This window comes from Haliotis asinina, chromosome 1 (genome assembly GCF_037392515.1).
Source record: "Haliotis asinina isolate JCU_RB_2024 chromosome 1, JCU_Hal_asi_v2, whole genome shotgun sequence".
Taxonomy (NCBI): domain Eukaryota; kingdom Metazoa; phylum Mollusca; class Gastropoda; order Lepetellida; family Haliotidae; genus Haliotis; species Haliotis asinina.
This window is the reverse complement of record NC_090280.1, coordinates 75,317,965-75,342,604: the sequence shown is the minus strand read 5'-3', so window position 1 is coordinate 75,342,604 and position 24,640 is coordinate 75,317,965. Positions and strand designations below refer to the sequence as shown.

General features: G+C 39.4%; 1 protein-coding gene across 1 annotated transcript; it reads left to right on the top strand.

Annotated features, from left to right (window-relative positions):
- Window positions 1–135: 135 nt before the first annotated feature.
- Window positions 136–21,640, top strand: LOC137297191 (F-box only protein 21-like). The gene is made up of 12 exons (XM_067829207.1): window positions 136–338; window positions 6,277–6,522; window positions 9,049–9,173; window positions 9,715–9,870; window positions 11,145–11,281; window positions 12,187–12,320; window positions 13,323–13,467; window positions 14,464–14,643; window positions 16,588–16,710; window positions 18,956–19,026; window positions 20,351–20,508; window positions 21,197–21,640. The coding sequence occupies exons 1-12, from the start codon at window positions 151–153 to the stop codon at window positions 21,373–21,375; spliced, it is 1,842 nt and encodes a 613-aa protein (XP_067685308.1). The 5' UTR covers window positions 136–150; the 3' UTR covers window positions 21,376–21,640.
- The last annotated feature ends 3,000 nt before the right edge of the window (window positions 21,641–24,640 follow it).

The following is a 24,640-nucleotide window of genomic DNA, read 5'->3' as shown; positions in this document are numbered from 1 at the left end:
CAACGATGGTACATTTACAAATGTAAATATATTCGACCTCACTATGGTTCGGTCATACTGAAAACTAACCAGTAGCAAACCTACAAATATATCAAAAGCAAATATAATACGATCTACTACAATAACTGCTCCCTCAAATGGTAAACAAATATGGCGGTCACACATGGATCGCTGGACTGTCAGCCTTGGATACTCGGTATTCCAGGGGAGATATGGGATCATATTTTCATGTCAGGTGTCTTGGATCACGTCGATCTATCGAATATTTCAGGTACTTGCAAATACTTTCAGAAGATATGTAAAAGCAACGAGTTGTGGCGAAACAAACTGCAACAAAGGTAAGTTTACGGCAATTTGTTCTACTTTACACTTTCTTCAATGACTTCATGAACTTCTCCATGTTTATTATTGCTCCAATTCATCGGAGTATTGGACCCTATAGGACGCACTGTCCGAGTTTCAGTAAGAGAATTTGCCGAAATGCCTTAAATTTTCTTTTTGGGTCATTTGAAATTTTTTTTAAGGTGTTTGCCATCGTTTTTGTCAAAACCAAACTCAGGCCACCGGATTCTAGTCCAGTGGCCATTTATATGTAAAGTGCATGACGGAGTTGGACCCAGGTACCCAGAAGACGAATCATGACAGTCTGGTAGATTCTTTCATAGGTATGACCACGATAAAAGTATTAAAACTGCATGGTTTCAGTGCAAGTCAATAATCCTGGTAATGTTTGCATTTTTTATGACTATGCACACATTCCCTCTGAGCTATTTATGCTTGCAAGCCTTGCACTTTACGGGGCACACCAACACTATCCCTATACCCTAACCCTAAGGATCGTAAAGGGTGGTGCCCAAGGGCTTAGGATCATAAAGGGGGGTGCCCAAGGGCTAAGGATCATGCAGTAGTGCAGACTCACTATACTTTGTGACTGCTGATTAACGAATTCAGTGCTAGCCTAGTTGCTCCCATTGAACTGAAATCTAGCCATATACTTTAGCAGAAATAAAGCCTCAATCATCTTCAGGGCATACTATGATCAGGTGATTTTATCAGTGAATGTGAAAAGGTTTGCCAAGTTCACAAATCGCAAATATGTATTCTGTGAAAAGACGTCCGCCTGTATCTCACCTTAAATTTCTTTCTGCTCAAGTAATATCACCTGAATATAAATTCTTCATCTGATAAGGATGAGTTTTAACATGTCTCTGTAACTGTATTTGAACATCAAACTTCTAAAAACTGCAACTCAAAGAAATGTTTCGTCATCGTTAAAATTTAGGTGTTTATGGGTGGAAGTCTTACCTATTCTGTACCCAGGTATTGAGATCTGTCGTGGATACCATGGTAACCACAGGTAATGGCTGTTGAATAATGAGTGGATATCCTAGTAGTAGTAGCAGTAAATCTGGACCCAGACAGAGCACCTGCGTACCTACACGTTATTGCATATACGAAGAATTTGAAAACTTGCGTCATTGTTAATGCAATGCTACCAGGCCCGAAGTTCAGATAATCCATGCTTGTAACTTGCTGTTGTTTAAAACTACTTAGTTTACTGTTTGCCAGTTAATTGCTCAGTGCTGACCTGACCTGCTTTACTTTGTTTTTTTATTGTTATTAAATAATCACAGTTGATGTCATGATGGAAGTTCCATACTGAAGTTGACTCCCCAAAACATGTCCATGACTCCTGTATTTTCATGTGAAGGGGAAACACTGCCTAGCCCAACTGTATACTGATTGACATATCTCCAGCTAATTATTATTATTATTTTATTAATGTATATTAAACATCTAGTACCTCACAGGCACCTTTGGTTATGCGGGGTAAAAATGTCCATTGTGTTATATGTGCTTAGAATATGCCTGAGTGGCACCTAGTTCACAGCTAATGTGGGTGGTTAGTAATCATAGCTCCAGATAAGGGGCGTATTTGTGTATTTTACCAAAAAATCACATTTACTCAATTAATTAAAAATCTGGGAATACAAAAAACATGTCAGAATCACTTAAAACCTAATAGGTCCAAAATACTCAACTGACTAAATTGGCTTGCGTATGATTTGTCATGGCGCATACCCTCTAAAACTCTACAACAGGATTAGCTAACGGTAGGTGATGCCTAAATATACATATACTATTGTAGCCGTAGGCACTGTCCGGGGCTTTCTCTTACAGTCATATGACTTCCATGTTTTAGAAATGGCTGCCAGATGTTTGGCAATTTGACAATTACTGGAAATGTTTAGTGTATTGATATATCTGTTAAATATTTAGAATTGTTAAGTACCCAATAAGGATAAGAAAGTCTGTGTAAAAGTACTCTATTCTTTTAACTAGTGTGAGTATACAAAATGCTAGTTACTCCTCAAATAGTGCAATTACTCATACAGAAACAAACATGGGAGTGAATACCCAAGTGCTTGAGAAAAATTATCTGGAGCTCTGTTAGTAATGTCATGATCCACTGATGTAGCAGTGCATTGCCAGCAAGTGGTGGATACATGATTCATAGGCTTTCGTATTAGTTCATTGTTAGACATATACCAATTATCATTTTTGTGCTGTACCAGTATTTCATATATAAGATTGTTTTGTTAAATACAAACTGGACATTATTAACAGTGAACTGAACACATTTTTCTCTTGTAAATGTATTATACACAATGTGAAATATGACTATAGTTTGGCATGAAATGTATGTGGATCCGTTTTTTGTGTAAATAACACTTCATCCAATGATCCAGTCGATCTCAAACTTTGCAAGTGGGTGTTTTGTCAGACAACCTAATCACATTGTAAATCACCGATTTTATGCATTTTTATGAAAGAATCTGTCATTGTAACTGTCAACAAAATAAACATTTGATTATTTTGTAATGGCTCCAATAATGGCTTTGTTACATGCAAAATATGGAAAATGAAGTATTGTATCATGACCTCAGTATTGAGATACACATCATATTATGAGACGTCTGTATTGTGACACCTAAGTAGATAAACGTACATGGTGTCAAGTGGGATTGTCCAGGGCTCGATTTAGTGCTTTGTTACTTGCACTGGTGCAACCCAGTATTACACAGTGCAACCTAGTGAAGAGTCAAACTTGTACAGGATGCAAGTCAATTTTGAGAAATAAATTAACAATGTATCTACCATTATAAGCATAAATATCTGCTTATTTTCCTTCAAAACTTACTAATAAAACTTTCTAATAACCATATGTTTCACAGCACTGACACACTGCTATTCATAGACATGTCTCGGTCATGACAGCTGTTGTAAACAGGGATCCGCTGCGTCTGTGTTGCTATGGTTTCATGGATACTACACAGTGGAAATATGTCTATGTACACCAAAACCTCTGATGTTTTTTGCACACAACTTTACACCTGGTGCAAGTAGGTAACATCTCTTAAATCGGACCCTCCAAGACAATGAGGCCTGCAAGTTTCTGATGTTTGACTGACCCGATGAAAATTCACAGACCCTAGACACTAAACCCTAAACACACACACAACAGATTTAACATTTCTTATTGCTGGCATTGAAATTATTAACAAACATAAAATGTATAAACAGCAAACAAGTGTGACAACGTCAGTCAAAGTCATTTTGATACAGTCAGAGGGTCACAGGCTATATTCCTGAACACTGCTGAGGTACAGATATGCTGAAGTCAATATCTTGTCCAAGATACGTGAAAAATGTGTGTTTCCTATGCATGCCTACAAGTGAGGAAGTCAGTTTATTAATTCCATATAGTTTCTCTATACAGTTCCCCTGGTCATATTTTTCAAGAATAAGAAAAGAAAAATACAAATGAATTTTCCCTGCTGAAACAGTAAAAGACTAATGTTTTTATTGGCTCAAAATGTTGGCTTACAAGAAAGATGTTTTTAGGTTGTTTTTTTTGCCACACATACACTTCATAAATTGCCAGAAGTAAAATGCTTTTAGCATTTAAAAGGAATATTACTTTGACTGGTGATGATTCTATGTCATTTTTTTTCTTCTCCTGCCTTTAGGCAAAACATAACAAAAAATAGATTTTCACACCTCTGTAGCCAAGAGTCTTGTCCAAGATGCTCTGAAAAATGTGTTTTCTTCTGTTTCTCCACTGAAAAATAAGGATTGCAGGTTATGATGTAAGTTCAAATTATACTTTTTCTTTGATGTAATCAGACACAATTTCCGCTAATGGCCTACCTGCTTGTGTTGTCAGTCTAGACGTGATGAAGTCATTTGGATGATCATTCTAATTATACAGAAAGGCCAGTGTTTGCAGAAGGTAAAAGATTTATGAAGTGTACAGCAAGAATCTTGCATGTGCATTAGAGTTGTTGCGATTAATTGAAATAATAGAAGATTGGTCGCAGTGACCAAATGCCCAAGCAATCGATCACATTTTTTCATAATTGAAATGATTTTGGAAATACTGATTATGCTAGTCGTTAAAGGCGCGTAACGGGATTGGGTGGTCAGACTCGCTGACTTGGTTGACACTTGTCATTGGTTCCCTGTTGCGCAGATTAATGCTCATGTTGTTGATCACTGGATTGTCTAGTCCAGACTCAATTATTTACAGGCCTCTGCCATATAGCTGGAATATTGCTAAGTGCAGAGTAAATTTAAACTTACTCACTCTCTTTTTCTAGGGCAATTCAATAATCGATACTTTTATAACTATTGACATTTCGTTTTAGAAGTATTGGTTTAAATATGTTTATGTATTTTTTACATTTTGCAATTGTATCATGTCGTTTTGATGTTATGAGGGTTGTGAAGGTTGTAATATATACTGGCAGACAAGGATAAGTTAAGCAAGGACCTGACAGTTGACCCGTATTAACATATATGAGTCCTGCCCACTGGTGCTTGCCATTGGGATGTGCCTCAGGTTGTGCTTGATCAAGTGTAGCGTGATGGGTGAAGTGAGTGGCATATCTCAGTAAACTGCTATATGTGGAATCAATTTAATTGTCGTGCATTGCACATGTACCAGCCTCTATCTGCTCTGCCTTTCACAATCAAAATGGGTTTGCTCATTGCCGTGCACCACTTAGTCTCAGTGTATTTTGTTACACTCCACCACTGAGTCTAACAAAAGCTAGTAGAAGGTCGCATCAGGTAACCTTTGAGCAACCAATGACCATCCAATCAAACACGAGATGATTAAATAGATTTTACCAATCAGACAGCGGGTACTATTTAGGGATCGGAGGGACTTTCAAAATATTCAGGTCACTGACACAGATCTCTCCACAAACAAAAATCCGCATATAACACAATTATTTGACCTGCAGTATATACGCTTTGGGATTTCTGTTGAAATGGTTACCATTAGCTAATATTTCCGCAAGATGACATCCTTGAATCTTGCCCAAAACACCATTTTCAGCGACTGTTTACTCACCGTTGTCATGGTTGTATGTACGCAGTGTGCATCACATGGAAGCGAGCTAAATAGCATTCAGAATCATTTGGGTATGAACCTTTTCGAGATAAAAATTTCAAAAGGTATGTGCGAATGTCCACTTTCGCAATTTGGTAAGCTGTATTCTGATTGGTCAATCTCAAAGGTTACCTGACGCGACCTCCCATAAGGTTTTGTTAAACTCAGTAGTAGAGTATAACGAAAAATACTGAGGATAAGTTTACTTAGACTGTGTATAACTGATGCTTTTTCTGCATTTGGGCTTATAGCCATTTTTTGTAGGGTAGATAATATTGTCATAACCCTGTTTTAAATTATATATATTATTGTTATAGTTTGAAATATAAATTGTATGTTAAAATGTATATTTAAAACCATGGTTTTTGGGTATGACTTTGTGTTTATAATGGACTTGGGCACATGTGTGAACTTGGCCTCATCACCTTGGGTTGCAATAATGCTGATGCAGTGTTAAAATTTCAGCTCATTCTTGAGGTGTAAAGATGATAGATTGAGTGACCTGTTTTACAGTGCTTTTAGCAATATTTTAGCAACATTATGGTGGAGGACACCAGAAATGGGCTTCACAATGTTGTCCCCATTTGGGGAATCAAACCCTGGTCCTCAGTGTGACAAGCAAATGCTTTAACCACTAGGCTACCTCACCATACCTGTAAAATATGAACAACAATGGCATGAGGTTGCTAGCTTTTGTACAACATGAAACAGTCTCACACCAAACTGGTGAAGGGCATTATGAAAGGTTCTGTCATGAAACTGGAACCAATAATTTCTTCTTTTACCTTTTACCTTGTACCTGGTTCTGTATTGTGCAGGTTTCCAAACTTGTTTGACCATTTTGACCGGGGAGCCAACAAGTGCTGGCAAGATGTGTACAAGTGTCGTGTGCAGTATGGGGGAAGAACGAGAAGCATTGTCTCAGGGCTTTCGGCCGAGTACTACAACACTCAGGAAATATCAAAGGAAGGCTTCGCTCAGTTTATTTTACTCCTTGAGGAACATGAGGAGGCGGGAAACTATATCATGGATGAACTCATGAACATAGTGCATGATGGGAAGAAGTAAGTTAAAGTTTTTGTTGTAAGTTTTGAACATGCAGTTGTTGGTATAGTTATGAATTATGGTGCCAAGTGAACAGGTATTTACTGTACTACTGGCAAACAAGGATAAGTTGAGCACCGACCTGACAATAGAGCCATATTAGTATGTACGAGTGCCACCCACTGGTGCTTGCCACTGTGAGGGAAAGGGCCCCAGGTTGGCCACGATCAAGTGTGATCATGTGAGAGCCTAATGAGCAAGATATGTGCCGCTATGCGCAAAATCAGTTTCACCATCATGTACTGTGCACTAGCCAACATCTGCTCTCCCTTTCTCAAACCAAAGGGGTTTGCTCTTTGCCTTCCACTGCCTTTTTCTCATAAACACATTCTTTGCCCCGATCCAACTTGTCCTTGTTTGATAGGACACATAACTTGTGCTTAGATAGGTTTGTGGGAAGGCTTGGAACCTTGATTTCTCCTTACACCCCATAAAATGATAACATTACATACCAATACACTAACAGCAAACATCAAACATACTGGCCTGGTCGCAGTTTCTACACACGGCAGTTTATTACAAATAGTGTGACATAAACACAGCCACATTCGAAACACACAATATCCTTCACCATTACACATCATCAGGTATGGAACTGCTGCCCGACACGTAAACCAGAGATCAAAAACTGCATTCAAGAGAAAATTACTCTGGACCGTGTTCTCCCAACAAAATCAACAGCCCCTTTCTGGGGAGTTTACAGCTTAATCTTTGATGTACTGAACATGCCATAAATGCAGAAAAAATGCGTACAGTACAACATAACAGAAGAAAAATAATCCTCATTCAAACAGCACACGTTCAATATTGAACTCGTTGAGCTCGTCTGCCTTGACACATATAATACACCTCTCACGTACATGTAAATCAATTGTATGATAAACAGCATTACAACATTTATACTTCGCATTATCACAACTCAACAAACCAAATAAACAAATAAAGGTATTATAAAGACAAGTCAGCCTATGTTTCAGAATTAAGAAACTTTAATACATGATTAGGCTCTCTAACCAACTCGACCATACAAACAAATGTAAAGCACGGCTCAACAGCCAAATAACATATTTACACAGTAAACGTATTGTGAAGACTCGTCAGCCTAAGTTTCTGAATTCAGAAACTTTAATACATGATTAGGCTCTCTAGCCAACTCGACCATACTAAAGACAGGTCGACTGGACAAGGGAAGATCCACACGCACGAGCATCACTCGACATGTCAGATGTACTATCTGAAAATAGAAATGATGTGAATATTTTGCAACTCTCAAACAATAATAAAAATTGTAATATTAACACTGCCGTAGTGATCAGTGAGAGAGGAGACCTACTGTCACACTCCCTTATATATACCCCTAATTCTCCCGATGTAATTACCTCCCTTTAATATTTGCATGCCACTCAGAAGAAAGTAGTTTCTCTCTTATTCACAATGCATTCTACCGAGAGAAACATCATTGGATGTCATTCTAAATGGCCTAAAATTATTCAACTTGGTAAAGTTCATTAGGCTATGGGGGCATTCATCAATTTCATGCCTCAATGGTTTATGGGGGATTCATTCCTGGACTGGTCCATTATTGACCACAGGAGGGGTGAATCATAAGAACCTACACAGCATAAGTATTCATAATGAGATATTTCATTTCAATATTAACACTATAATAGTGCTATATTGGGACTTACCATTGTACAACATTTCTATATCACATCTGTATCATTTGTCATGTTATCACAGCATCATAACAGATCATTTTGAGATCACATTGTTCATGTTCATTCTGTTCTTCACTGTTCCCAAACACCAAGTAAGTGGAATACTGAGTCTGTGTACTCCAGGACAGTGATGGTGCCAGAAAGTAGCCTGGTTTTGGCTCGCAGCAAGCCCTGATCAACTATGGGAACACAACTTGGGTCTTTGGCTTCACAAGTGAACACTTTAACCACTAGGCCACCCCACTGCCCTGAAAATGTTTGACATGTCACCTTAAATTGTTTGGATAATGGGAACCCTATTTCTTGTATTTAGAAAGTCTTGAATCAGTGAGTGCATTCAGTCTAAAAATGTATGTGCCTTGCATCAAATGTTTTTATGTAGCCAGTTAAATATGTATATTCATCTCGTGAGGCTCAACTTTCCATTAATGCTGAGTTTGTTGCAGAAAAACCAAAGTGCCATCTTTTAACATGCTTTCCAATAGTTCAACTAGATTATCCAGCCTCTGACCTGCAGTTGTTAGATTATCTATCCACAGTACTAGACTAAGTAAAACCAAGTTCTATTGATAGTCAGCTTCTTTATTGCAATGAGAGTGATGTTTCAATATTCTTGCTTGTTAGCAGTGTTAGTTCCTACCCTGAAATGTGACACTCATTACAGTAAAGAAGTTGACTATCCATAGAACATGGTTTTCCTCCACTGGCTTCGATGTTTGCAAAGACAAAATTTTGAAGTGAACAATGTTTGATATTTCTGTTTCACAGGAGCCTTAACTTGACAGAAAAATACTATGCAGAGAAAGTCCTGAGATATTTAAGTCAGATCCATTTGGCGAAAAAATGGCTTCAATACCTCCAGTTACCAGAGGCCGAACAGAACCTGGAGCTGGGTAGGTACTTCAGAGTTAGATCTTTCTTGTATAACAGACCCAGACCTGTGAAGATCCTTAGAATAGGCCTTCAGCAAAACATGCTTGACATATAAGGCGACTATGCTTGTCGTGAGAGGCGACTAACGGGATTGGGTGGTCAGGCTTGCTGGCTTGGTTGACACATGTCATCAGTTCCCAGTTTCGCAGATCGGTAATCATGCTGTTGATCACTGGATTGTGTGGTCCAGACTTGATTATTTAGAGACCACTGCCACATAGCTGGAATATTGCTGAGTACGACGTAAAACTAAACTCACTGACACTGACTATAACAGACCCATGAAGATCGAGCTTTGAATTGATCTTCAGTAACCCATGCTTGTCATAGGAGGCGACTAACAGGATCAGATGGTCAGGTTTGCTGCCTTGGTTGGCTCACATGTTCCTATACCTTTTGTGTATATTGATGATCAGTATGTTGTAGCTGAAAAATGTGTGGCGTAAAATTGAACTCACTCAATAAACTCACCTTCAGTGTCTCTCACTGTCTGTCTTTCAGGTGCTGTGATGATAGCACAGTGGTGCAATCCAACAATCAGTATTACCCAGAATTCCATCAATGACCAGTTAGATGAGATTGCAGGGATGGTGAGACAGGAACTGAGTCACCGGGCACCAGACCAACCAGCATGCAATATGGAGGATAATGCTGGAGGTGAGCAAACATTTATTCAAACTTTCATCATCAGTCTGTTATGTGTGTATGATCTGAAAGACGTAATTTGGTCTTGCAAACCGCCAGAATGTGGTGAAACTTACTGGGACCCCAGATACGAGTAATCGTAGATCTGTTGCAATCCTTTCTTGTCACACACATTTTCCCAAATATATTCAAAGCTTTGGTTGGTTGGTTTGTTGTATACATTGACTGCATTCAGCAATATTCCACCTGTATGGCGTTAGTTTGTAAGTGATAATAATTAAGTCCCCCTCATTACATACAACTTTTACATACAACACTTTATCTGCATCCAACATCTCTGCTCATCCACAGATGTGTAACATAATTATAATGAGTGTATTAACTGAAATACTGCTAGTAAAATTTGCTTCTTTGACCCATATTATATGCATATTGGGTAACACATCTATACTATGTACTATTTTGTACTGTAGGTCGAATGGCCATTTATGCAAAATAAACTATCTATCTATAATTTAGTCTGGACACCAGACAATCCAGTGTGATCAACAGCATGAACATCAATCTATACAGCTGGTATATGATGACCTGTCAACCATGTCAGTGAATCTCACCATTCTGATCCTGTTAGTTGCCGCTTATGACAAGCTTGGGATAATGAAGATCGGTTTTAACCAGGATCTTCAAGACATGCAAAAGCGACTGTGATGTTACTTATCTTCCAGTTGATTTTAAAGATGTGGCTCTGCAAAATATATTCAGCGGCTATTAAATGCAGTCCACTGATTAGCATGTCTGTCTCTCTGCTGTCATCCATGTGGTTTTTGTTTCTAGAGCAGAGCTTAAAAAATATTTTTTTTCTATGAAAGTTTTAATACTGATCAATTTGATAGTGAACTCATACCTCCATTTTTTAAAAAGTACTGATGGATATTATTCTTTCCTTCTCTTAATCAGGGGTATCCAAAGGCACTAAGCCAAACATAGGGTGCCAAATGAGCCAAACTCTGACTTTCTGACTTGAACTGGATCAAGGGGATTATGGCATCTCCTGATGGACCTGTCGTTAATTTGTATACGTTCTTGATGTATTAATTTAGGGGTGGTGTGGTAGCCTAGTGCTTAAAGTGTTTGCTCGTCAAGCTGAAGACCTGGTTTTGATTCCCCACATGGGTACAATGTGCGAAGCCATTTCTGGTGTCCCCCGGCGTGATATTGCTGGTATATTGCTAAAAGCAGCATAGACCTAAACTCACTCACTCACTCTTGATTTATTTTGTTTTCAGCAATTTCAGAGCATCTGTGGTCTCCTCAACAATGCCGAGTAATCATGGAGACGTTAAACCATGTATTGTTTGACAAACTTGGATTCTGTGGCAATGAAGAGAATTACTACGACCCCAAGAACTCCTACATCAATAGAGTAAGAGAGTGGATGTGAACAATTCTTGCTCATCGTCAGAACAGTTTCTGTTGGAGTTACTGAATAATACTCTGGTGGGCTGGGTGGAAACCTTTGGTTGAAACTGGTTGTGACCATGAACATAGGGTTGACAACCAAGAGATTATGATTTCGAACAGATGACTAGGTGCATTTGTCAATCACCTCTTGCTAGTTTTCGAGGTTTCTTAAAACATGGGTTGCTTATATTGGATCAGCGTTCAAAATACCTGGCAGCCTTATTGGCTGGGATGGGTTATTTTTAGCAAAGACTACCAGATTTTCTCAAATTCTTCTTCCCGAAGGTCATGTTAAAATTTGGACTTGTATATGAAGATATATTGTGGGCAGATAAGGTTTGGTCCAGACTGGCAAAATTTACATCTAACGAGTCCAATGTTCTGGCTGAATTTATTGGAAGTTTCCTACCCAGATTTGGTAAGTTGGTTACCACAAGCAACTTCTGTAAAATGGTTGGTCAAGATAAGCCAGTAAGGCAGGAAGGTTGGACAAAATAGGCAACTTATAACAGAGAGAGGTCACGATAGGCAACTAAGGAAGGAGAGGTGGTCTCTATAGGTATCAAACATCGGAGAGTGATTACCATAGGCAACTAAGGTCTGAGAGTGGTCTCCATTAGTAACTGTATCGGCAGCTATGGTTGGAGAATGGTCACCTGATGCAGTTAGGAGTGTGTGGCTACTAGATCAGGATAGGTCACTGAAGCGGGTATGGCTAAGTATAGATGAAGTGGTAGTACATACAGTTTAAATATAAATGTAGCCTAGCTGATCACTGGCTATCTCTTAAGTTTCACTTGTCTGATGATGTATTGTGTCTTTATATCATTGTTAAGGCACAGGAGTAATTATGGTTACAATGTTCAGGTTCTGGAGAGGAGGAAAGGGATCCCTATCACGCTGTCCATTGTCTACAGCGCTGTGGCTCGGAGACTTGGGGTCGTGTGTGAAGCCATCAACTTCCCGTCCCACTTTCTTCTGCGATGGCTAGAGAGGCCCATGTGAGTCAGTATTGATGACCAAACCGTCTTTAGCAAGGAAGACATGGTAACACAGAACTTTGTCTTAGGCACCAAGGTTTGAATGTGTGCCATTGTATAGTTATGTATCACTGAGGACTATGACTTTTACGGTATACTCACATATTCGATGAATTGAACCGTAGCCCTTCATGAATACAATTTGTTATTTGTAGTCACAACAACTGAAAATGAATGAATAGTTACAATTTTATATCTGTTTTACTTGAGCCCTTATTAAAGTGAGACATGCAGGAATGGAATATGTAGTAGCACTGCAGTAGTGCAAGTTTGCTTGTTTGCAATGGCTGCATATGGTATTGTGGACTGTATTAGTTACCACTAAATTAACATAGACCAACAATTCAAGTGTAGATTCTTTCCCGGATATCAAGCAAAATTGATAAGCTTTATAAGTCACTTGCCTCTGTGTAGTTGTGGTTAGAGCATCTGCCTGGAGAACCGAAGGTCACGGGTACGATCCCCAGCCACAGAACACCAAAAGACATTAAAATATGGTACTTGTTGGTCCTTCTTTGGCACTTGGCATTAAAGACCACTACAAGGTCTGGTCAGCTTGGAGTCAGTATAATGTGTGGCATGGTATTTCCGTTAGCTAGCACTATAAAACCAGCACTATAAAGTCTAGGTTAATACAAGCAGCCACACACACACTCACTTGCACGCCATCATATGAGGGAAATTTCCTCGAGAACAGTGTTAGACCCCAGTTCACCTCACCTCAATCATTAAGTAGCTTGATAGTAGTGGTAGTGATAGGGTAGTTTAGTGGTCAAGCATAACAGACTCAGCTGAAATTCCCTATGTGAGGCCTTATCATAGTGTCTCCAGTCGTGATATTGGAATATTGCTAAAAGCAGCATACTCAAGTGACTCATACTCACTCACTCTCTCCTAATTTCAGCATTTAGCGCTATTTCAGCAACTGTATGAGAGCTGAACTGTTTCTGTGTCTTATTTCAGAGCTCCAGTCAGTCAGCAGTATGTGTTTGTGGATGTGTTTCGTGGAGGTCGCTTCATGCAGCAGGATGAATGTTGTAGTGCAGTTGGTATTCACGAGGGAATTGCCTTCCAGAAGGAACACTACATGTCTGTTCCACCCAAGAAGGTAGGTACAAGCCATCAGAAACACTCGCTTCATGCAGCAGGATGAATGTTGTAGTGCAGTCAGTGTTCCCAAGGGGCTTGCCTTCCGGAAGGAACACTACATGTCTGTTCCACCCAAGAAGGTAGGTACAAGCCATCAGAAACACTCGCTTCATGCAGCAGGATGAATATTGTAGTGCAGTTGGTGTTCCCAAGGGGCTTGCCTTCGGGAAGGAACACTACATGTCTGTTCCACCCAAGAAGGTAGGTACAAGCCATCAGAAACACTCGCTTCATGCAGCAGGATGAATGTTGTAGTGCAGTTGGTGTTCCCAAGGGGCTTGCCTTCGGGAAGGAACACTACATGTCTGTTCCACCCAAGAAGGTAGGTACAAGCCATCAGAAACACTCGCTTCATGCAGCAGGATGAATGTTGTAGTGCAGTCAGTGTTCCCAAGGGGCTTGCCTTCCGGAAGGAACACTACATGTCTGTTCCACCCAAGAAGGTAGGTACAAGCCATCAGAAACACTCGCTTCATGCAGCAGGATGAATGTTGTAGTGCAGTCAGTGTTCCCAAGGGGCTTGCCTTCCGGAAGGAACACTACATGTCTGTTCCACCTAAGAAGGTAGGTACAAGCCATCAGAAACACTCGCTTCATGCAGCAGGATGAATGTTGTAGTGCAGTCAGTGTTCCCAAGGGGCTTGCCTTCCGGAAGGAACACTACATGTCTGTTCCACCTAAGAAGGTAGGTACAAGCCATCAGAAACACTCGCTTCATGCAGCAGGATGAATGTTGTAGTGCAGTCAGTGTTCACGAGGGAATTGCCTTCCAGAAGGAACACTACATGGCTGTTCCACCCAAGAAGGTGGCTGGCTGTGTTAGTGTCACATCCTACCCTCAAACTTTTGTTCGATTGATGCTGTTTATGTTTATCTTTTGAATGTATGCATCATTATAGAATATTAGGAATCTGACAGTATCGAAATACCCTGTAAGGCTGATTTCTGGTTGCAGGTTTTAGAGCGAATGGCCAGGAACTTGGTTGAAATTGGGCGCCATCAGAGTCAGCTTGGTGATGGACTGCTGTGTTTACGCAATGCCCTAGATCTCTTCCTTATCATCAGTCCTGACGACCTTGAAATGAGGCTGCTTCAAGTTCGTATCAATCTCCATCTCAATATCAACCTGCCCGATGTGAGTACAAGTTAGGGTTGGGTATTGTCAAAAATTTTGTGTTGAGATATATTGTGATAATGCGTCGGTATATTTTGATATGTATTGCAGTATATTTTGGAAGTGTAGCAAATGGTTTCAGGTGATGAAGTTATTGTTTCCTTTCTTTGGACAATGAGTGAGTGAGTGAGTGTGTTTAGTTTTACGCCTCACTCAGCAATATTCCAAGTATATGGCGGCTGTCTGCAAATAATCAAGTCTGGACCAGACAATCCAGTGACCAACAACATCAGCATTGATCTGCGATGACATGTGTCAGACAAGTCAGCGAGCCCGACCACCCGATCCTGTTAGTTGCGTCTTACATTGGAAACAATGCCACTGGCCACGGTCAGGACTTAGACGTGATTGTACAAGAGGTCAACTGAAAGTGTCTCCAAATTGAAGACTTCACTCTAAAGTTTTGAACTGGAGAGAATACGTCTGCAGCAGCGTCTGCCATTTTGGTTTGTTTATCAGTACATCGAGTACCGATACCAATCTATTTTTTGTTGATATGGTTTAAATGCAAATGCATCTATATGGCCAAAAAACATTCTTGAAATTATTAATGTATAATGATATATATGGAAATATAAATGTTATCAGTATTTTTGACTACATCATGAAAATAACTGATCAGGGTCACAGAATTTGCCGATTGTATCGGGTGAACTAGTTGACGAAAACTGTACTACAATATATTGTATTGTGAATTTCGATTTGTAACATACTGTTTAACTAGTACTATCACCCACCCCTGGTATCAGTGCAGGACTCTGAAATAAGTTAGCATGAAAACTCTTCAGGAAAATATACTGTAATATGGAGACACAGCTCCCATATGATAAACGTATTAAGGCTCAGTGTGATAGCAGAGTGGTTAAAGCGTTCATTTCTTATCCTAAAAGCCTGGTTCAATTCTGCACTCTTCAACATGTGAACCCATTTCTGGTGGGAACAGCTATAATATTGCCAATGCATTGTTAGAGGCCAAAAACACACTCAGTCCCTTATTGTAACTTAATTAGAGAACATCTTAAATAATCTGAGTAAAATTACAAATTATCTACCATTATATGAGCTTTCAACACAGATTAATGAATGAAAGATGTTGAGACACAATTCTTTTATGAGTAGATCCATTAGTTCCGACCTGTGAAGGTCCACGTTAGAACTGGCATTCAGTAAGTCATGCTGCTTGTAAGAGGTCGCAAACAGGATCGGGTAGCCCAGTTCGCTGACTTGGTTGACACATGTCATTAGTTCCCAGTTGTGCAGATGCTGTTGATCACTGGATTGTCGGGTCCAGACTCTACTATTTACAGACTGCTGCCATATGGCTAAAAAACTGCTGAACGTGGCGTAAAAGTAAACTCACTAACTTACCATTTGTTCTTTTATAGGCCATGATACGTTTTCATTGTGAGTCAGTTGTTGGGACAGCTTCACATGAAGTTTACATAGTCATGTAGAACAGATAGCATCATCTTGAGTTACATTACTGTGTTCATATCAGCCCATGAAGATTCTCTATTAGAAATGGTCTTCCCATGCTTCTTGTAAAATGGGATCGGGTGATGTCTGACACATGTCATTGCATCCTGCTTGTGCAAATTGATGTTCATGATGTTGATCACTTGATTGTCTGGTCCAGACTCTAATATTTACATATCGCAGTCCTATAGCTGGAATATTGCTGACCGTGATGTTAAACAAAAGAAAGCTACAATCCTAAGAAGTGATGAAAGTTGATGCAATGTTAAGTATATACGAACGCATTTTCTGACACTTCCTTCTGGACTTCCCAACAAATCACACAATGGAATGATACAAAAGTTAAAGAAGACAAGGATAGCTGACAATTCACCACTATTTGTTTTGATTTTGGGTTCAGGCTGTTTAATTATGTGACTTTTTCGACAGGTGATCGACAGTTTGCAGCATGTGGCTGACCTTGACCCTACACGTATGGGGCTGGTGGCGTACCTGCTGCAGGAGGCACAGGTTCACATACAGGAAAACAAAGACACAGAAAAGAAGGAAAAGGTAACTCATTGGAAGTTTATCCAAACTGCACACAGAGCTTCACCAGACTCGAACCATTGTTAGGTGTGGGTCAGAATTGTTCTTACTGACAAGTGGTTGTCGTAAGAGGTGACAAACAGGACTGGATGATCAGGCTTGCTAACTTGGTTGACATATATCATTGGTTCCCATTTGCTTAGATTAATGGTAATGATGTTGATCTCTGGATTGTCTGGTCCGTACATGTACAGACCATGCCATATAACTGGAATATTACTGAGAACAGCATCAGACAATTAAACCAACCAGACACATGCAAGGGAGACAACCCCATCCTCTCATATGTGAATTACATGGTACACTTTCTGGACCCACTGTCATCAAGATGGTAGTAAGACAAAGAGACAAAGTGCAGTGTGTTACCATTGTGAATGTGTACTGAAACATGGAAGCATTCTTTATCAACCCAATCTTGACTTCATCAGCTCATAAACTCACATTTTCCACAATAATTTGATGGATTCAGCTCAGTTGGCCATATAGGGTTCCAAGTTTGTTGAAGGCATCACAGTATGGTCATCTAGTGTGTTTTCTTTAACTTCCTTTTGTCCAAAACTGGCTGAAATGGCCACCTCAGGAGGAATGGATATTGTTCAGAGCATTTTGATCACAAGTATTATATAATACAAAAAGAATTGTTCTTGGTTTTCCAATCCAATTTTCAAATCGACCATAACTGTCAGCATATTTGTTGCTTGTTTAGTGAAAATTTAATACTTGTCCTGTCTCCCATATTGTACCCTCTCTTTTATGTCAACCATGAAGTGGGAACGAGCTATTTAGGCAAAGTTTGACAAAGTGTCTGGCCTCCCTAAGCCTCACCGCTCTTATTCCAGAATAAGTGGTTCAGTGGTTTGCTAAAACCATGAAGTATGGCCTCCATGGCCTCCAAGGGTTGACCATGTGACTTCCCTGTCTTATCACTTATGTATTTGCTGTCCCTTTTTGCTTGTAATGAAACTTTGACATGGGCAAGAACAACAGGGTTTCCAGAGAATGTTTGTGACAAATGTCAGAAGAACTTTCCTTCAGCTGATCCTCATCTGTTGTGTACAGGCTGTCCAGGATTGTGTGGCTGGATGTGAATACTGTTCCCCTGTTAACTACGCTGACTTTGCTGCATTCTCTGGGGTTGGTTGCTGATAGAGACATAAACAGGGTTGACGAATATGGTCTGCCTGCGTCCAAAAAATCCTGGTGGGAGAGGCTGTTTAAGAAGGCGCATAGACTGTTGCAGTCATCTGATCAAGATGATTTCCTGGACATTCCAGATCCATAACCTTTTTCACCCATCAGACCCTACCTCAGGCCATCGGAGATGGGACTAGACTGTAGCTTCATGAGAAGTTCTCGTACACAGCTCCACAGATCAAATGTAATGAGCGTTTCTCAGTTCTGCTCATTCTACTGACATCACAAAAAGATTGGCTCCCCCTACCATCATCAACATGAATTCATTGGGCGTTTGTCAATCGACAATCTTACATTTGTTGGTGATCCCCCCTTCTATGTGGATCAATGAATCGCCCAGGTTCTGCCCAGGTTCTGCCCAGGTTCTGCCCAGGTTCTGCCAACCATGTACAGTCTTCAGTGCACAGTTGTCTGGGGTTGACATGGTCCTTGCACCTGTTAGATTTGTCTCTCAAATTTTCACATTTGGTAAACATCACAAGTAGACAAGTTCAGTAGCCGATAAGGAGATAGCACACTGCCACGGTTGTAACATACTAGACTCAGTAATCTGCGACTCACCATCCAACCGACCATTACGTTACTCCAAGATGAGACAAGAAAGAGAATGACAAGACTGGAAAATCATGTTATCAACCAGATTTAGCAAGCTACTGAACCAAGATCAGGAGCAGTGGGGACAGTCCAGGAAAGAGAATCAGGGTCTAGGAGGCCTGAAACTTTGTTAAAGTTTGCTTTAACAGCATGTTTCCATTCCATGGTTGTAAGAGACGACTGACAAGATCACGCTGTCTGATTTGCTTGACATGTCATCATATCCCTGATACGTAGATGAATGATCACTTGATTGTCTGGTCCAGGCTTGATTATTTACAGACCGAGGGCAAAAAGCTGGAATATTGCTGAGTGGGGCATTAAACACCAAACAAACAATACACCAACAACCTTAAATATTGCTCCCAGTGCTATCAGTCATCAGCCTTTGTCTAGAGTTTCAATGATGTTGCTATTGCAGCCCAAGAGGAAGTTGCGGAAGGACAACAAGAAGGTGGAGTTCTCTGTTGGCATGGTGATGAAGCATAAAAGGTGAGACGTAGGGAGTGAAACAGTATGTGGTTTTGTCCGTTTCAGTTTGGTATGTGAGATATCATAAATCAGGAAATTACAACAAGAGCCAAACCTTATGTTATTTAATAACATGCAAAAATATAACCATAATGTTTGTTATTTTGAATGAACAGTAATTTTTTTATGAGACAGAAATGATTGTATGAAAATAGAAAATACCGAATTTTTGGGATGGCATTACAGAATATTGAACCAAAGACAAAATGCAGCAGTTCTTTAAATACCGCAGTATACCACTCCTAGTGATACTCTTGCAAAGTGAGGGATGATTTACAAAATGCTCTGTGTTTCACATTAGCTATCTGGTCTTAGTGAAACTAACTGGAAGCCCTGGCTGAGCGGGTTAGATGGCTGACTTAGTGTGGTGACGATTGGATGCTTGACTCTTGACGGTGTTGAATCCCTGATAGGACTCAACCCAACAAAAGCACTAGAATCTGCTACTATACTCAGGAAGTGTAATCCTTAATATATCCTATGTTATGTTTGACCACTTTCTACACAGCATTGTGTATTCATGTCTGGAAAGGGACTTACAGACCTCATCTACTACTAGCAGTCTGCAGGTTGAGCTGCTTGACTGAAGCCCAAGCCTAGTAGAATTGTGTTTGGTCTTGTAAGCTCAGCTAATATTAGTCCATATATAATAGTGGTAAAATCTAATGGGTCTAATAAAACTTATGGGTTAGAACTGAAGGAGGAGGGAACAAAAAATAATAAAAATAAAATCAAAAGTCAAAATAGCATTCCTTCTGGATACTAAAACTATTTTATTTATGGCAATTTATGAAGTGCATGTGGGGTCAAATTTGTTGTAAGTTTTTACATTTTTGGCCAATAAAAACATTAGAATTATATTTTTGGAGTGGGGAATATTAATTTTGATTTTGTTTTCTTATTCTTAAAAAAATATGACTGGTGGATCCGTAAAACAATAAATATAATTGCCCTGGCCTAACTAGGAAATACTAGAGGATCTGTATCAGGTTCTTCAACAGTTTCTGCAACGATTCACATCTTTATATTGCGATGAGAATTGATGTATTGTAGTGTGAGTCGCCTTTCGTAAAGCAATACTTTTTTGAGATATCATTGCAAATATGTAACTGATGTGTGAATGAAGACGTGGTGTTACCCTCTGTGATATTGATATTGCAGGCATATTGCTAAAAGTGGCTTAAAACCATACTCACTCACTTATGGCTGACTGCTCCTGATGTTGGAATTGCTTGCCCAGCTTTAATCCATGTATACCAAGCTTGAGTGACTGCTTTCAATTTAGGTATGACTACACTTGTGTGATTTTTGGCTGGGACGAGACTTGCCAGGCGACGGAGGAATGGATAGTGCAGATGGGTGTTCACAACCTGACGAAGCAACACAAACAGCCTTTCTACAGCGTTCTAGTGGAAGATGGCAGCAACAGATATGCAGCACAAGGTATGTCCACAGTCAACATTTATCTTGCCTCGCACATACATGTCGTTTGGCTGAGCGCTGTTCTATTATTCGCAAGGTCCCCCCTGCTGACAAACCCTGCTGAGAATGGCATACACATTTGGTACTTCATGATTGTAATTCTCTATCTCAAATAGCATAGAATCTCTAATGTAATTACCAATGTTTTGCAAATGCAAATTGATGTAAGGGAAATAATTCTTACATCTGTTTTTCTTGTCTTCTGCAAAATGTAGCAATAGCTGCAAAAAGTTGTGTACCCCTGCTTCAAACAATTTGAAATTAACAATGAGGCATTCGGTGAGATAAATATGACCTTGGAGCCAATGGATTGATGTACGCTTGATGTTTGTATGTGTTCCATGTGACTGAAGTACATCAAGCCATATGCCCCTCGAGGGTTAATGTCCCCCTCGTGACTATTGAACACCATCATCGTACACAAGTACCTGCCAGCCCGTACTCCTTTGACATGAGACATTAATTGGTTTGGATTTTGCACCCCCATGTAGGTTCTTCTGTCCTTGGCCTCTAGGTTATTTTCTCTCCTAGGGTTTAAAACTGAAGTGTCGTTCATACTATCAACCACTGGTTTTTTTTATATTTAAGATCAAATACACCGAGGCAAGCATCAAGTTTTAAATACTGATTTAGTTGGCTATATTTCCAGAAAACATGTTATACACAGACAGTCCTCATGAAATCCAGCATCCGGAAGTTGGTCGGTACTTCGAGACCTTCACAGGCACATACTACATCCCCAACCAGGAGAAACACAGCGAGTACCCAGACGATGCTGATGTGACGCGTACCCTCCTCCAGGAATATAACTCCCACAAAAATGTCTGATTCGGTATGAATCAGTGACTGAAAACATGGCATTGTGATTCCTTTGTGCCATTTCTTGATGACTTTCTTATAGAAAGTGCATTTGTGAGAAGAGATGCGTCACTGCCTACTGTTATGTGACAGTTCCATATTGAGAACTCACAGTTCTTTACGTTGGGAAGGGGTGAGGGCAGGACAAACCAATTTGACTTACTAACATTGGGTAGTGTGTGTTCCCATTTTGCAGCAGGACTATGAACTGCTTAGCTGCAAATTTTTAAAAAATCCCGCTTTACGGTCAGGTCAGGTATTTTTATTCAGGTTGTACAAATCACGTATCTGTAACAGCTTTAAGGGTATAGGCTCTGCCAATAAGTTATGGTGTGATGCAGTGGACTCAACTAGGCGGTCTGACTTGATGAGATAGTTGATTACATATATCATATTGTAGTTATGTGGATCGGAGCTTGTGATGTTAATCACTGGTTTGTTTGGTCCAGACTTGATTATGCACTCCTGCCTGACTACTGGATTATTGCTGTGTGCTATATGAATAATAAGAGACTTAGCGTTTCCATCGCATTCGTGGGCATGGTTCATACCCCACTCATGACAAGTGGATTTCTATATGCTTATTTAGTTCTGTTAAAAGTGATGGCTGTCCCTTTCTCTACACTCCTCCCTAGTAATAAATTGTGAACTGTGTCACTACTTTAATAATAGTTTGTTAAACAACTTTTTTATTTTAAGGAAAAAATAGAGTTGGTATGATGTTCTGATTATGATGGGCGTTTCTTTGAGTATGTTATGTTTATTAGTTTCGAGCTAGACTGCATTTCATTGGCCCGCTTTTAAGCCAAACGGACTATGTTGGTGATGGTGATGGTGATTGTGATTGAGGACTCAGTGGAATGGGTTTTTATTTAAATTGTGCAATTCAGAAAATCTACCACATTGTATATTGTATTTACCCGGTACCTATTACTGTCCTGTTATACTTGTTGGTGTACAGATATTGATTTCTTTGTACATGATTCTCTGTGAGAGGCACATTGTAATTCTCCTCTGTGTCAATCCTACATCGGCAGCTAGGTTAGTAATTTTATAGATGAAACCTGTGGGATGAGGACAGGTGAGGCAGTAGAGTAGATCTCTTGGTTACTATGATGTGCAAACTCAAAAGCATGCATCCATATTTTGGAAATCGGTTGAACTCCAGTGACCCGTTCCACAAAGTGATCATACCATCAAGGTCATAGCAGCTTGCATACTTTAACGATCACTTTGTGGATTGACCCCAGGTAAAGGGGCATTCTCATGGTGTGACAAAGATTGTTAAGACTTTGTGATTTGTGTACTTTTTAAGTCGCATACAATCTGTATCTCGTAAGATTCTCACGTATCACTCAGCAACATGGATTCAAGTGAAAAAGAAATGGTAGCGTTAATATCAGTCTACAACGACTTTATATGGTTTCATCTCTGGTAGGTTCGATTGTCTCCAACATTATGTCAACATAAACAAAAGGGATATTACTCTGAGGTGGACAAAGACCTAACCAGTCTGATTGGACAAGAGTATGCAACTTGTGGTAGAAATCTAGGACAAAATCCTATGTCTTACAACTCAGTTACGACCAGTTGTATGCAATTTCAAATCTTTATAATTTGGATGTTCTCACGTTGCAACTGTGTTGGATACTACAAGTTGTTACTATAAGTTGCACCGTGAGAACATGTCTTAACCACATGTAACGAATAAAAACTGCATGTTTCACATTCAGAGCCATCTTAATATGAACCAGGCTGTGGCCTGAATTACTTGTTAATAGGAGCTCTACACTATGTGTCGATGTTATAAACTTGCTGGACAGACAAGAGTAATTATTTTCTGCAAACAAGGGGAGACCACTCTGTCAGGCTCAATCTATTCCGTTGTAAAGAGACTAGGTTTATTTTGCTGGTAGTCTGTGGAGAATGTTTGTTGTTTTGTTTACATCTTGTGTTTTTAGTATGTACATTATGATAACTTCAAAGTTATGACTTCAGGGCTTTGTTTGAGAGAGCTAACAAGATCAGTGGAGATGTATAGAAGATGCAGCTGTTAGTGTAGAGACACCAGTATCAGGTGTTGAAATCTTTTCAATCAGTCAAATTGTACAAACTCTCCAGCTGTTTTTACAGTTTGTTACGAAGTTTTATGTCTCTGTGTTATAAATATTTTATGTTTTAGATGATCAGGTAATTAGGATGTGTGTTTTTTTGTACAATGTACTAGTTCTGTATAGTCTTACTTTGTATTGATTAATATTTGCTTAGTTTTGTTTAGTACTGCCTACTATTCTTTACAATTATATAGTACTGCTTAGTATTCTTTATTATGACATAGTACTGCTTAATATTCCTCACTAAGTACTGCTATGTATTCCTTACTCTATACTAAGTACTTCTTAGTATTCCTTATACTATTGCTTAATACTCGTTAATATTCCTTGTTCCAGTTGTGCAGATTGATGTTCATGGTGCTGATCACTTGATCGCCTAGTCCAGACTAATATTTACATATTGCTGCACTGTAGCTAGAATGACTGTGGTGTTAAACGAAAAGAAATCAAACGTGATATGGAGTCACACTCTTCTAAAGTTACCCTCTGGCTGAAGCATAGCTAATGCAACATTAAATTCAAACTAACACATACTCACACTTTTTTTAGGACTTCGGGCGACGAAGTAAGCAAAAAGTGGTTTAACTGGTTAAAGCATCCATGGGTACAAAGTGTCAAGCCCATTTCTGTAGTCCCTTGCTGTGATATGGACAGAATATTGCTAAAAGTGGAGTAAAACAAAACTGACTCACTAATATTCCTTACTCTCTCTTCGTATTGTTTAGTATTCCTCACTATTGCTTAGTACTGCTTTGTTTTCCTTACTAGCACTAAGTACCTCTTTGTATTCCTTATTTTGTCTAAGTACTGCTTAGTTTAGTATTCCTCACTATTGCTTAGTACTGCTTTGTTTTCCTTACTAGCACTAAGTACCTCTTTGTATTCCTTATTTTGTCTAAGTACTGCTTAGTTTAGTATTCCTTACCATTACTGAGTTCTGTGTAGTATTTTTTTCATTTTATTTATTGCTGAATATTCATTGTATTTGTTTAGTGTTATCACAGCCATGTAGTGTATTTGTCTGACACAATCCATGTTTATTGAGATAGCAGTTCTGTGACTGTCTGTTGATTTTCTTACTTATCTGACTGTCGTATTTTGAAGGAATATTGTTTTTATGT